Source organism: Oncorhynchus kisutch, unplaced genomic scaffold (assembly GCF_002021735.2).
Source record: "Oncorhynchus kisutch isolate 150728-3 unplaced genomic scaffold, Okis_V2 Okis09a-Okis19a_hom, whole genome shotgun sequence".
In the NCBI taxonomy this organism is placed as follows: domain Eukaryota; kingdom Metazoa; phylum Chordata; class Actinopteri; order Salmoniformes; family Salmonidae; genus Oncorhynchus; species Oncorhynchus kisutch.
This window is the reverse complement of record NW_022261985.1, coordinates 2,593,176-2,609,193: the sequence shown is the minus strand read 5'-3', so window position 1 is coordinate 2,609,193 and position 16,018 is coordinate 2,593,176. Positions and strand designations below refer to the sequence as shown.

At 45.6% G+C, this 16,018-nt stretch overlaps 1 protein-coding gene across 4 annotated transcripts in view; it reads left to right on the top strand.

Moving 5' to 3' along the window:
- LOC116360508 (oxysterol-binding protein-related protein 8) overlaps nt 1–15,509 on the top strand; it is a 151,870-nt gene extending 136,361 nt beyond the window's left edge. For 3 of the 4 annotated variants that reach the window (XM_031815181.1, XM_031815182.1, XM_031815184.1), the window contains 8 exons: nt 2,236–2,333; nt 3,035–3,124; nt 6,971–7,107; nt 8,460–8,645; nt 9,311–9,398; nt 10,205–10,310; nt 12,627–12,732; nt 12,901–15,509. In XM_031815181.1, coding sequence (XP_031671041.1) covers nt 2,236–2,333; nt 3,035–3,124; nt 6,971–7,107; nt 8,460–8,645; nt 9,311–9,398; nt 10,205–10,310; nt 12,627–12,732; nt 12,901–13,036 — 947 coding nt within the window. In that variant the 3' untranslated portion in view covers nt 13,037–15,509. Of the gene's footprint in view, nt 1–2,235; nt 2,334–3,034; nt 3,125–6,970; nt 7,108–8,459; nt 8,646–9,310; nt 9,468–10,204; nt 10,311–12,626; nt 12,733–12,900 lie in introns of all 4 variants that reach the window. The other variant, XM_031815183.1, reaches the window with a different exon arrangement.
- Nucleotides 15,510–16,018: the final 509 nt, after the last annotated feature.

Genomic DNA, 16,018 nt, shown 5'->3' with positions numbered 1-16,018 from the left:
AAAGCAACACACATTGCATTAAGGTCTGACCTCTTTTACTGACTGGAGTCTTACTGTGAAAGCAACACACATTGCATTAAGGTCTGACCTCTTTTACTGACTGGAGTCTTACTGTGAAAGCAACACACATTGCATTAAGGTCTGACCTCTTTTACTGACTGGAGTCTTACTGTGAAAGCAACACACATTGCATTAAGGTCTGACCTCTTACTGGCTGGAATCTTACTGTGAAAGCAACACACATTGCATTAAGGTCTGACCTCTTACTGACTGGAGTCTTACTGTGAAAGCAACACACATTGCATTAAGGTCTGACCTCTTACTGGCTGGAATCTTACTGTGAAAGCAACACACATTGCATTAAGGTCTGACCTCTTACTGACTGGAGTCTTACTGTGAAAGCAACACACATTGCATTAATACCCTTAGAATTATATATGCCCACCTAAATTGAAGTCAGTCAATTCAGGAAGTAAACTGAAATTACAATTCAATAATTAAAAGGAGTCCATCTATTTTTAATGACTTCTTAATAATCTGAAAAGGAGAAGCTGTTTATGTCAGAAGTATTAAACATTTTGGATTCTAAATTCAAATCACTTCCTGAATTGTCTGCCTTGAGCCCAACCCTGAAGCTACACGTCCCTTTCTTCTACATAGGAAGTAGATTCAACATGACGTCTCTAGTCATACAGACTGACTGGAAATATACTTCACTACTAACTGAATCAGTCCTGATTCACACACTACCAGGGTTGGGGTCAATACCATTTCACATCAGTAAATATGAAAGGAACGGGGAACATTGGAATCAGAATGTCAGTTTACTTCCTGAATGGAATTCATTTAAATGGAATAAACCCTTAGTATACACTACAGTAGTGTGCAGTGTATACTAACTATCCTCCCTCTGTAGGGTACCATCTCTACTGTAGTGTATACTAACTATCCTCCCTCTAGGGCACCATCTCTACTGTAGTGTATACTAACTATCCTCCCTCTGTAGGGCACCATCTCTACTGTAGTGTATACTAACTATCCTCCCTCTCGGGCACCATCTCTACTGTAGTGTATACTAACTATCCTCCCTCTGTAGGGCACCATCTCTACTGTAGTGTATAGTAACTGTCCTCCCTCTGTAGGGCACCATCTCTACTGTAGTGTATACTAACTATCCTCCCTCTGTAGGGCACCATCTCTACTGTAGTGTATACTAACTATCCTCCCTCTGTAGGGCACCATCTCTACTGTAGTGTATACTAACTATCCTCCCTCTAGGGCACCATCTCTACTGTAGTGTATACTAACTATCATCCCTCTGTAGGGCACCATCTCTACTGTAGTGTATACTAACTATCCTCCCTCTGTAGGGCACCATCTCTACTGTAGTGTATACTAACTATCCTCCCTCTGTAGGGCACCATCTCTACTGTAGTGTATACTAACTATCCTCCCTCTAGGGCACCATCTCTACTGTAGTGTATACTAACTATCCTCCCTCTGTAGGGCACCATCTCTACTGTAGTGTATACTAACTATCCTCCCTCTGTAGGGCACCATCTCTACTGTAGTGTATACTAACTATCCTCCCTCTGTAGGGCACCATCTCTACTGTAGTGTATACTAACTATCCTCCCTCTGTAGGGCACCATCTCTACTGTAGTGTATACTAACTATCCTCCCTCTGTAGGGCACCATCTCTACTGTAGTGTATACTAACTATCCTCCCTCTAGGGCACCATCTCTACTGTAGTGTATACTAACTATCCTCCCTCTAGGGCACCATCTCTACTGTAGTGTATACTAACTATCCTCCCTCTGTAGGGCACCATCTCTACTGTAGTGTATACTAACTATCCTCCCTCTAGGGCACCATCTCTACTGTAGTGTATACTAACTATCCTCCCTCTGTAGGGCACCATCTCTACTGTAGTGTATACTAACTATCCTCCCTCTAGGGCACCATCTCTACTGTAGTGTATACTAACTATCCTCCCTCTGTAGGGCACCATCTCTACTGTAGTGTATACTAACTATCCTCCCTCTGTAGGGCACCATCTCTACTGTAGTGTATACTAACTATCCTCCCTCTGTAGGGCACCATCTCTACTGTAGTGTATACTAACTATCCTCCCTCTGTAGGGCACCATCTCTACTGTAGTGTATACTAACTATCCTCCCTCTGTAGGGCACCATCTCTACTGTAGTGTATAGTAACTGTCCTCCCTCTCTCAGGCATCCTGTATGGCACCATGACTCTGGAGCTGGCTGGCCAGATCACCATTGCCTGTGAGAAGACAGGATACAGTGCCCAGCTCGAGTTCAAACTCAAGGTAGGAGGAAATAACTTGTTCTTTAGCCTCAATCATTTGGCTTTTAGTCTTTAATGAACAAAAGCTTCAAACTGCATTAGGCAGTTTTAGTCCTATAAACTCTAATGAAGCTGTAGATGGGAGGGGGGAGGGACAACTCTCATTTTGGAGAGCTACAGGACCCACCTGCAGGCTTTGGCTCCAGCCCCAATGGAGCACAACTGATTCTGCTAATTAGCTGCTCAACAGGAGCTTCATTATCTGAATCAGGTGTTTTAAAGTGGGGTTGGAACAAAAGCCTGCATACCCAGTACCTATCCAAGAGGAGGGTTGCCTGACCCACCCCTGTGCTGCATCTTGAACTTCAAAACACCAATGTGATGAATCCTCCTTTCTGGAACACTTTATTTTACAGCCTTCTACTTACCAGGTAATACTTAGATAGTACTTGTTGAAGTGGTAGCTACCTAGAGTAATAGTATAGTTAGATTAGTAGCGATGTACACAGTTGTTTCTTTTGAGATACAAGCATCAATATGTCCCATTTGGTAGCAGGTAGTTACCAAGACGGTTGGATTCTCTGAGGTCATTACCAGAAATGATCCATTGGTGCCATGTAACATGGTTACCATGTCTCCACTTTGATGCCATGTAAATACCAGGTAAGAACCAGGTTAAACAGGGCTGTAACATAAAGCGTCACCCTCCCCCTCTCTTTTCAGCCGTTCTTGGGTAACAATGACAGTGTAAACCAGGTCTCTGGAAAGATCAAGCTGGGGAAGGAGGTGCTGGCTACGCTGGAGGGACACTGGGTAAGTTCATTATGTCTCCAGCAGAAGGAAAACTGACAAACAGTTTGAAACTAGAAATGCTTATTTTTGTTTTCCGTTGAAAACGTTGGTGCCCTAATGAACATGACCCTACGCTTCTCTTTAATAACCTCCTTGAGCTAGGAGGGGTGCTAGTGACCCACCTCGACAACATCCGGTGAAATTGCAGAGCGCGAAATTCAAAATAAAAAAATCGTAATATTAAACATTCATGAAAATACAAGTGTCTTACATTGTTTAAAATCGTAACTTCTTGTTAATCCAACCGCTTTTTCAGATTTCCAAAAGGCTTTACGGCAAAAGCATACCATGCGATTATCTGAGGACAGCGCCCTGTATACAAAAGCATTTAAAACATTTTCCAAACCAGCAGAGGCGTCACAAAAGTCAGAAATAGCGATAAAATAAATCACTTGCCTTTGAAGATCTTCCTCTGTTTGCAATCCGAAGGGTCCCAATTACACAACAAATGGTCGTTTTGTTCGATAAAGTCCTTTATATCACAAAAAAGTCAGTTTAGTTGGCTCGTTTTGATTCAGTAATCCATGTTACGGTTTTCTTCCGTCGAAGGAGAGGTGGACCAAAATGCAGCGTGGTAATTTTGATACATCTTTAATAACGATGAAACACGAACAATACAAAACAAGAAACGTAACGCGAAAACCGAAAGAGCCTATCCTGGTGCAAACTAACACAGAGACAGGAACAATCACCCACGAAACACTCAAAGAATATGGCTGCCTAAATATGGTTCCCAATCAGAAACAACAATAAACACCTGCCTCTGATTGAGAACCACTTCAGGCAACCATAGACTTTTCTAGACAACCCCACTATACCACAATCCCGATACCTACAAAACCCCAAGACAAAACACACCACATAATTAACCCATGTCACACCCTGGCCTGACCAAAAGAATAAAGAAAACACAAAATACTAAGACCAGGGCGTGACAATCCACCCGTTCTACTCGTTCAACATGCATACAAAGGAAACCCAAAAGTTAACAATAAACTTTGTCCAAACAAGTCAAACAACATTTCAAATCAATCCTCAGGTATCCTAAAATGTAAAGAAACGATAACATTTAAGACAGAACGTAACATGTTCAATCCCGGAGATAAATAACGGAGTGCTCGACCTCATCCACGCGTGCCACAAGACTACAGTTCAAATGAGAGCCACCTTGAAAAACTTCAATTACTAACTGTTTTTCAAAAAACAAGCCTGAAACCCTTTCTAAAGACTGTTGACATCTAGTGGAAGCCATAGGAACTGCAATCTGGGAGGAATTCCTTTGAATGTCCCATAGACAAGCATTTGAATGAGTGGTGACCTCAAAAAAAAGAAATTCCGAATGGATTCTCCTCGGATTTTCACCTGCCATATCAGTTCTGTTATACTCACAGACATTATTTTAACAGTCTTTGAAACTTTAGAGTGTTTTTCTATCAAATGCTACCAGCTATGCATATCCCAGCTTCTGGGCCTGAGTAACAGGCAGTTTACTTTGGGCACATCTGTCATCCGAACTTCCGAACACTGCCCCCTAGCCCACATGCATAAAAAAAAATTTAAGGTTTGGAAGTATGGAAAGTTATTTTCCACCCCAAAGGTCAAACTGACTTTAATTATGTCAGGAGACCTGACCTTGATGAAGTTTTAATGGAGGCCACCGAACGAACACGCACTTTCACCTACCTGCTTAATGTATACAAACTGTATGTAGATTTAAGTCACCAATTAAATGTAAAATGGGTTGTTTTCTGCACCAATGGCCAGAGACACTGTTTAATACGTGCTGAGACTGTTTGTTTGTCAGGGTGACAGGCTGCGTACACAGTATATCATAATATCTGTTAGTTTGTCATGGTGACAGGCTGCGTACACAGTATATCATAATATCTGTTAGTTTGTCATGGTGACAGGCTGCGTACACAGTATATCATAATGACTGTTAGTTTGTCATGGTGACAGGCTGCGTACGCAGTATATCATCATTTCTGTTAGTTTGTCATGGTGACAGGCTGCGTACACAGTATATCATTATCTGTTAGTTTGTCATGGTGACAGGCTGCGTACACAGTATATCATAATATCTGTTAGTTTGTCATGGTGACAGGCTGCGTACACAGTATATCATAATATCTGTTAGTTTGTCATGGTGACAGGCTGCGTACACAGTATATCATAATATCTGTTAGTTTGTCATGGTGACAGGCTGCGTACACAGTATATCATAATATCTGTTAGTTTGTCATGGTGACAGGCTGCGTACACAGTATATCATAATATCTGTTAGTTTGTCATGGTGACAGGCTGCGTACACAGTATATCATAATATCTGTTAGTTTGTCATGGTGACAGGCTGCGTACACAGTATATCATAATATCTGTTAGTTTGTCATGGTGACAGGCTGCGTACACAGTATATCATAATATCTGTTAGTTTGTCAGGGTGACAGGCTGCGTACACAGTATATCATTATCTGTTAGTTTGTCATGGTGACAGGCTGCGTACACAGTATATCATAATATCTGTTAGTTTGTCATGGTGACAGGCTGCGTACACAGTATATCATAATATCTGTTAGTTTGTCATGGTGACAGGCTGCGTACACAGTATATCATAATATCTGTTAGTTTGTCATGGTGACAGGCTGCGTACACAGTATATCATAATATCTGTTAGTTTGTCATGGTGACAGGCTGCGTACACAGTATATCATAATATCTGTTAGTTTGTCATGGTGACAGGCTGCGTACACAGTATATCATAATATCTGTTAGTTTGTCATGGTGACAGGCTGCGTACACAGTATATCATAATATCTGTTAGTTTGTCATGGTGACAGGCTGCGTACACAGTATATCATAATATCTGTTAGTTTGTCATGGTGACAGGCTGCGTACACAGTATATCATAATATCTGTTAGTTTGTCATGGTGACAGGCTGCGTACACAGTATATCATAATATCTGTTAGTTTGTCAGGGTGACAGGCTGCGTACACAGTATATCATCATCAATATCTTTTGTTATTTGGGTTTCTGCTGGATCCAGCTGGCTTTTACTGTGTTCTCTCCAAGCTGGGCCTCAGACAGACAGACAGACAGACAGACAGACACAGACAAACAAAAACAGAAAGACAGACAGACAGGCACAGACGACAGACAGGCACAGACTGACAGACGACTGACAGATGATAGACAGGCACAGACAGACAGACAGTCAGACAGACAGACACAGACTGAAAGACGACTGACTATCACCTCAGTCATTCTATCTCACACCTTCCCCTGGCTTTCTGGGTAATTACCCCGGCCAGCTCTATGCCATTGGGTTCTGGGGAATAACATCTGTGCGTGCGTGTGTGTACGTGCGTGTGTGTACGTGCGTGTGTGTTAGCCATGTCCTCAGATCGGTCAATGCAGCTCTCTCAGCCTGTTTAGGAGGACTGTCTGAGTTAGCTCAGCAGTCAGATTAGCTGTACCTAAACATCACTACCACTGCCTCCATCCCATAAAGGCACCCTATTCCCCATATAGTTCACTGCTTTTGACCAGGGCACATAGCCAGGTTGTTTTGGGAAGTCAGGGTGATGGAGCACTTTGTGTCTAATAAGAAGCAGTGGTTGTTGGCAGATAACAGGATGTCAGACAATTTGGTGAGTGATTGAACGTTTGCCTGCTTGGTGTGTAGATGTTTTTGTATTTCTCTATGTGTGTGTTTCTCATTTCATGTTTTTTGTCTGAAGGTGTGTGTGTGGGGGGGGGGGGCGCTAACTGTGTTAATTGGGTCTTCCTGTGTGTCTGGCTCCTCCAGGACAGTGAAATCTTCATCAACGATAAGAAGACCGGGGTGGTGGATACGTTTTGGAACCCCACTGCAGAGCTGCGTCAGAGCAGGCTGACACGCTGCACCGTGCCTCCTGAGGACCAGGGAGACTATGAGTCTGAGAGGTATGAAGAGACAGACAGACTCTTTTCTTTCACTCCTCTTTATTCCTCCTCCCTCCCCTCATCATCTCATTCCTTCCCCTCGTTGCCTCTTTATTCCTCCTCCCTCCCCTCATCATCTCATTCCTTCCCCTCGTTGACTCTTTATTCCTCCTCCCTCCCCTCATCTCATTCCTTCCCCTCGTTGGCTCTTTATTCCTCCTCCCTCCCCTCATCATCTCATTCCTTCCCCTCGTTGACTCTTTATTCCTCCTCCCTCCCCTCATCATCTCATTCCTTCCCCTCGTTGGCTCTTTATTCCTCCTCCCTCCCCTCATCATCTCATTCCTTCCCCTCATTGACTCTTTATTCCTCCTCCCTCCCCTCATCATCTCATTCCTTCCCCTCGTTGACTCTTTATTCCTCCTCCCTCCCCTTATCTCATTCCTTCCCCTCGTTGGCTCTTTATTCCTCCTCCCTCCCCTCATCATCTCATTCCTTCCCCTCGTTGACTCTTTATTCCTCCTCCCTCCCCTCATCATCTCATTCCTTCCCCTCGTTGGCTCTTTATTCCTCCTCCCTCCCATCATCATCTCATTCCTTCCCCTCATTGACTCTTTATTCCTCCTCCCTCCCCTCATCATCTCATTCCTTCCCCTCATTGACTCTTTATTCCTCCTCCCTCCCCTCATCATCTCATTCCTTCCCCTCGTTGACTCTTTATTCCTCCTCCCTCCCCTCATCATCTCATTCCTTCCCCTCGTTGACTCTTTATTCCTCCTCCCTCCCCTCATCATCTCATTCCTTCCCCTCGTTGACTCTTTATTCCTCCTCCCTCCCCTCATCATCTCATTCCTTCCCCTCGTTGACTCTTTATTCCTCCTCCCCTCATCATCTCATTCCTTCCCCTCGTTGGCTCTTTATTCCTCCTCCCTCCCCTCATCATCTCATTCCTTCCCCTCGTTGACTCTTTATTCCTCCTCCCTCCCCTCATCATCTCATTCCTTCCCCTCGTTGACTCTTTATTCCTCCTCCCTCCCCTCATCATCTCATTCCTTCCCCTCGTTGGCTCTTTATTCCTCCTCCCTCCCCTCATCATCTCATTCCTTCCCCTCGTTGGCTCTTTATTCCTCCTCCCTCCCCTCATCATCTCATTCCTTCCCCTCGTTGACTCTTTATTCCTCCTCTCCTCTATTCACCATCTCATTCCTTCTATATATATATATATATCTCTATATCTCTCTCTCTATATATATATATATATATATATATGTATATAGCTCTCTAAATCTCTCTCTAAATAAAAATATCTTCCTCTCTCTCTATATCCCCCTCTCTCTCTCCCTCTCCCTCTGTCTCTCCCTTCGTCCTCCCAGGTTATGGCAGCATGTAACGAGGGCCATCAACAACAAGGACCAGACAGAGGCCACCAATGAGAAGTTTATCCTGGAGGAGGCTCAGAGGAAGTCAACCCGCGAGCGCAAGGCCAAGTGTGAGGACTGGGCGCCCGGGCTCTTTGAACAGGACCCTGTCACCGGAGAGTGGCATTACAGATATGCCGAGTGAGTTTCTTATCTCCAATTCACGCACTCTATTCCCCATAGGGCTCTAGTCTAAAGTAGTGCACTATATAGGGAATACGGTGCCATTTGGTACGTGACCCGTTAGTTGAAGTTGAGTAGAAGTTACAGTTCTAGGATCAGCTTATCTCCCTCATATTTGTATGTTAGCCATGAGTGGGTGAAATGTGAGACTGACCTTCGATGCCTGTCTGGGAGCTTGATATATTAAAGGAGAGGAGCCATCTAGTGGAGATGTTATGTAACTAAATTCTCTATTGACAGGCAGAGCCAGGAATAACTTGAGGTTATTTTTTATGTTTATAGAGATGTTAGACTGTATTAGTTTGCCAATGCTTCCATTACTATGACGACCAAGAAGTAGCATCAAAACCTTGTATGTACTGTATGTCAAGTCTCTGCATCTGAACTGACCCCAGAGCTGATCAACAGGAGGATTGTGACACCTAATGGATGGACTTGGTGTTACAACAACATGTTGGCATAACATTACCAGCAGACTGTAATATCTTCTTATGTAATGTTCTCTGTGTGTGTGTGTGTGTGTGTGTGTGTGTGTGTGTGTGTGTGTGTGTGTGTGTGTGTGTGTGTGTGTGTGTGTGTGTGTGTGTGTGTGTGTGTGTGTGTGTGTGTGTGTGTGTCCGCAGCACCCGGCCGTGGGATCCGCTGAATGATATGATTCAGTTTGAGAAAGACGGCTGGATCCAGACTAAAGTGCGGCATCGCACCCCTATGGTACGTTCTGCCAGTGTAATTAGTCTCAGTAACCAGGGCCCCAGGAGGGATGGCAATTGCAAGTGCCAGGTAGGTTGGCCAACCGAACAGCGCTCCCTGAGTTGTTTTTATACTTCTTGATTTTTTTTTTACTCCACCTCCTCCACTTCAGTTTTTCACCAGCCACCACTGCAGCTTGCTCTAAAAGTCTTCTCCAGCTCCATTCACAACCATCGCCTGTGGCTGCTTCTGTTCCGTGTGGGCCACGCCGCCCCGCCTGTTGTCTCGTACAGCCATTTTGTTTTGACTGTTTCCCCAACACCTACCGCCATGTTGGTTGTTGTCATTTTTTAGATGATCTTTGGATAATTCTGTTTTTGTTTTTAAGAAGGCTGGTTGTTGATGTCTCCGAGCGCTTTAAGTGCTTTAATAGGTGCTTGGTTGGTTAGTTCATTTGGTTGGTTAGTTTAATTTTAGTTGCAACTGACTGTGTTGTTGGTTGTTTTTGGAGTTTCACTGAATGTGGCCGATTGGCACGCTCGCATGCCTCATTTTGCTGTGCTACTGATTAGCATGTGATGTAAGTGTTATTGTGTGTGCGTGTGTGTGTGTGTGCGTGCGTGCGTTTGTGTCTGTGTTTTGTTCCTAATTGCAGCTATTTACGTAGTTTCTGTGTGTTCGTTCGTAGGTGTACAAGCGTGTGTGTGCGGTGCGTGAGTGTTTTTGTGTAGGTATCTTTGGTTTTGTCGTCTTCTCTGTGGTGTGTGTTGATTTAGTGGCTGGTGTGTGTGGCTCTGTGTTGATGTGTGTGTCCTTGGTGTGTGTAGGTGACAGGGCCCAAAAGAAAGCACAAGCACAGTGACAAGCCCAAGAAACCTGAGAGTGGCTGCTCCTCCCCAGAACCTGACCGCCAGGACTCCTCCGGCAGCGAGCGTACGTCTCACACACACACACACATACCAACAATATTACAATACCACTCACATTAATATACATACAATCCCAATGCTGCAACACAACGACCCACCCCTCATACACACTCATACACCCACACACATACACACTCATACACCCCCACCCACACTCATACACCCCCCACACACACTCATACACCCCTCACACATACACTCATACACCCCCACACACATACACTCCCCCCACATATACACTCATACACCCCCCCCACATATACACACTCATACACCCCCTCACATATACACACTCATACACACACACTCATACACCCCCCGACACACACATACACTCATACACCCACACACACACACACACTCATACACCCCCCGATACACACACACACTCATACACCCACACACATACACACTCATACACACACACCCACACTCATACACCCCTCACACATACACTCATACACCCCCACACACATACACTCATACACCCCCCACACACACTCATACACCCCCCCACACACACTCATACACCCCCCGACACACACATACACATATACACTCATACACCCCCCCACACACATACACTCATACACCCCCCCCACATTTACACACTCATACACCCCCTCACACACACATACACATATACACTCATACACCCACATACACTCATACACCCCTCACACATACACACTCATACACCCCCCCCACATATACACACTCATACACCCCCCCACACACACATATACACTCATACAACCCCCCCACACATACACACTCATACACCCCCCCACACATACACACTCATACACCCCCCCGACACACTCATACACCTCCCACACATATACACTCATACACCCCCCCCACACACATACACACTCATACACCCCCCCACATATACACACTCATACACCCCCCCACATATACACACTCATACACCCCCCCACACACATACACTCATACACCCCCCACACACACATACACTCATACACCCCCCCACACACATACACTCATACACCCCCCCACATATACACACTCATACACCCCCCCACACATACACACTCATACACCCCCCCACACATACACACTCATACACCCCCTACACACATACACTCATACACCCCCCTACACACATACACTCATACACCCCCCTACACATACACACTCACCCCCCCCCACATATGCACACTCATACACCCCCCCACAGACTCATACACCCCCCACACACATACACACTCATACACCCCCCTACACATACACACTCATACACCCCCCTACACATACACACTCATACACCCCCCCCCACATATACACACTCATACACCCCCCCCCACACTCATACACCCCCCACACACATACACACTCATACACCCCCCTACACATACACACTCATACACCCCCCTACACATACACACTCATACACCCCCCCTACACATACACACTCATACACCCCCCTACACATACACACTCATACACCCCCCCCACATATACACACTCATACACCCCCCTACACATACACACTCATACACCCCCCACATATACACACTCATACACCCTCCCACACACATACACTCATACACCCCCCCCACACACATACACTCATACACCCCCCCCCCCCACATATACACTCATACACCCCCCCCACACACACACACACTCATACACCCCCCCACACATACACACTCATACACCCCCCACACATACACACTCATACACCCCCCACACATACACACTCATACACCCCCCCCCCACACATACACACTCATACACCCCCCACACACTCATACACCTCCCACACATACACACTCATACACCCCCCCACACACATACACTCATACACCCCCCCATACACATACACTCATACACCCCCCCATACACATACACTCATACACCCCCCCCACATATACACACTCATACACCCCCCCACACATATACACTCATACACCCCCCCACATATACACACTCATACACCCACCACTCATACACCCCCTCCCCACACATACACACTCATACATCCCCACACACACACATGCACTCATACACCCTCCCACACACATACACACTCATACACCCTCCCACACACATACACACTCATACACCCCCCCCCCACACATCCACACTCATACATCCCCCCACATATACACACTCATACACCCCCCCACACACACATACACATATACACTCATACCCCCCCCCCCCCACACACACACATACACTCATACACCCCCCCCACACACAAAAGTGACATTTTCACTAGACATTTACTTTAACATTTGTTATTGACTCTTTGTTACAGCTGATTGTTGCTGTTTGTGCATTTCAGGACACAAAAGCAAGCACAGTAGCCGGTTAAGGAAAAAGGGCCCAGACCTTAGTGAACTTCAAAGTGCCATTGATTCTATAAAGAAGACACAGGAGAACATTTACAAGTGAGGGTCGTTCAAACATGAGACATTGAGTGTGTGTGCGTGTGGTCTTTGAGTGAGTGAGAATTCAATTGTTCCCAACTTATGCATTATGAGTTTGTGGTTGTGCATATAATTCCTGTGACTGAGCCCTCACTGTCTCTGTCTGCGTGTGTGCGCCTACATCTCCAGGAGCATCGGTGTGCTGCGCTCCCGAACGACAGTGGGCCAGGCGGCAGCAGAGGGCGGATTCCTGCAGCAGCGCGACTACGCCATCATCATCCTCCTCATCCTCCTTCAGGTCTTCATCAACTTCCTGTTCAAGTAGCAGCCGACAGACTGACAGAGAGAGAGACCGATGGAGAGAGAGAGACAGGACTGATGGGGGGTTTGTCCAGGCTAAGGAGGAGAAACAGTCTGGAAGTGAATGAACTTCAAGAGCACCCAGTAGCTCTGCCTCAACCCTCTCTCTCTCTCTCTCTCTACTGAGTTGACTCTGCCCCACTGTCCTCAGACGGGCCACCATTGTCACACACACGTCTCCAAAGCAAGCATTCCTGAAAGAGGCTCCTCAAAAAAAACTGAAATTGTTTTTAATTTCTATTTATTTGTACCTGTTTAAAGATCCATGTATTTTTAAAGGGGGAGTGGCACCGGCCAGGACTGAAGGGAAGTTGAGGTCAGCGTTCGGCCTTAGCCGGCGTCATGATGTCGTCAACTGGGCCTTGGAGAAGGCATTGACATCTGGCGGCCATTTTTTATTTTGCTAACGGACACCGCTCCTTGCATTTCACATTGCCCCCATTTCACCCGCCTCCCCAACGACAGGGAACATTTTACACTTTTGAGATTTTTGAAGAAAGATTACTTTCATTCCAGTTTTTTTTTTAAAGAATGTTCATTTGTTTTGTTTGTTTGGTGTGTCCTTTGTGAGTAGAACCTCTAGTTAAAAAATATACGAGAAGGGAGAAGAACAGTTTTAAGCGGTCCAATATATGTGACGTTCTTTTGAAGCTTTGACAAGGCTCGAGTTTCCTAGCTTGACGGTGAATCGGCAAACAAAAGAAAGTAATTGTAATCAATCGATTTGAATCGTTCCACTCAAATTTGTAGACAAGGTCAATTGTATAAACTAGATGCTTGACATGAATTGTTGCTGTGTGGTTAACATGTACGGTAGGATGAATGCTCAGCTGATCACTTGCCCGATAGTGTGTAAACATCACGATGGCACCTAGTAGACAGTAGAGTCCCCAGGCTGTTCATAGACTTTTGTACAGTAGTAACTCAACATCGTCAGCCAGTCAGAAATCAACTAGATGTAGTGAAAATCTGCCAGATGCAGTGTTTCAGGTGTAGTATAGGCCGTCAGTCCACTTCCTGTGTACATAGCTAACGGACTGACTCACTCATAGCAGTTGTGTTCTTTCCTAAAGAGACGTTCTTTCACACAGACAAGACCCTCTGTGGAACAAGCCAGTCTGGCATTATCAATACCCCATTACCTCGGTGTCTTTGTGGGCTGCCCACTCTGTGTGTGTCTGTCGTCATCGCCTCGTCACTGTCGTTCACTCATCCAAACCAGACGTTTAGAATGTGGTCACAAGAAAATAACACCCGTGCCTTCTAGAGTGGGGGGTTTGGGGGGTGGGGCTAATGGGGGGATAGGGATTGAGAGGGCTGAGAGTTTGGGGGGTGGGTGGAAGTTTGAGGCTAATGGGGGGGTTAGAGGTGGGACTGGGGTTTTGGGGGGGCGCTAACGGAGGTTAGGGATGGCGTGAGGATGAGGGTTTGGTGGATGGATGTTTGGGGCTAATGGGGGGGTAGTGATTGGGAGGGGTGGGGACAGTGAGAGAGTAGGTAGGTGTACAGTAGAAGTGTAAGGGCGAGCAATAGCCAGTGTTTTGAAGTGGTCGTGCCATATCAAGCCTTAGAGAAGAGTCCTGCTTGGCCCCTCCCAGCGTTGCTGTGGTTACGCTGCCGTGGGAATTCTGGAAGCTGATTCCTGCCACTTGGAGAGAGGAGGTTATCTCTCTGAATCATCTCTCCATATGTCCTCTCTTTCTTTCTCTCCCTCTCTCTCTTCACAAGGCACCAAAACCAGGGGAACAACATGGCTTCTCTTCCTTGTCATTGTTCATTGTGTTGTATTATAATGAAAATCACTTTCTGATTTTTATGTGGCACAGTTTTGCTTGCTCCATTGTTTTGTTTTTCCTCACTTTTCAGTGTTGATTTATACAGACGATACCGCTGATATGATTCTGTTCCATGTCGTTTTGCGGTCACACCTCGATGACTTGAGTTCATTGTCAAATTACCTTTTTTGCATCCCAAATGGCACCCTCTTCCCAAAATAGTGTCCTACTTTTGACCAGAGCCCTAAAATACATGTAGTGTACCATATAGAGAATAGGGTGCTATTTGGGACCTACCGCTGGACTCTCTGCATCCGGACACCCCTGATCTCTCTGTACCAGGACATCCCTGGTCTCTCTGTACCAGGACACTGCTGGTCTCTCTGTACCAGGACACCGCTGGTCTCTCTGTACCAGGACACCGCTGGTCTCTCTGTACCAGGACACTGCTGGTCTCTCTGTACCAGGACATCCCTGGTCTCTCTGTACCAGGACATCCCTGGTCTCTCTGTACAAGGACACCCCTGGTCTCTCTGTACAAGGACACCCCTGGTCTCTCTGTACAAGGACACCCCTGGTCTCTCTGGTATGTATTTGTATGACAATAACACCTTCCTGAAAGTTATGTTGCCACATCCCCAAATAAAATCAAAATGACGTCTTTATTGTCTTGTCTGTATGGGGCCAATCAACTATATAACCTCTAGTCAGTGAACTATGTTGCCGGTCAGCTATAAAGACACACTTTGGTGAACTCATTTGAGGGATGATATGTTTAAGCAATAAGGCACGGCTGTGTTGTATATGGCCAAAGTAACACGGCTAAGGGCTGTTCTTAAGCACAACGCAACACAGAGTGCCTGGATTCAGCCCTTAGCCCTGGTATGTTAGCCATATACCACAAACCCCCAAAGTACCTTATTGCTATTAAAAACTGGTTACCAATGTAATTAGAGCAGTAAATAAATGTTTTTTTAATACCCTTGGTATATGGTCTTATATACCACGGCTATCAGCCAATCAGCATTCAGGGCTCGAACCACCCAGTTTATAATCTGTAATAGACCATGTACTGTAGTCTGTGAACCTGATGAACTAGTGTTGTGGTAACAGATCCCAACAGGGACAAAACATAATGACCTATTACAACTCTAGGATCGTTGTTGGACAAA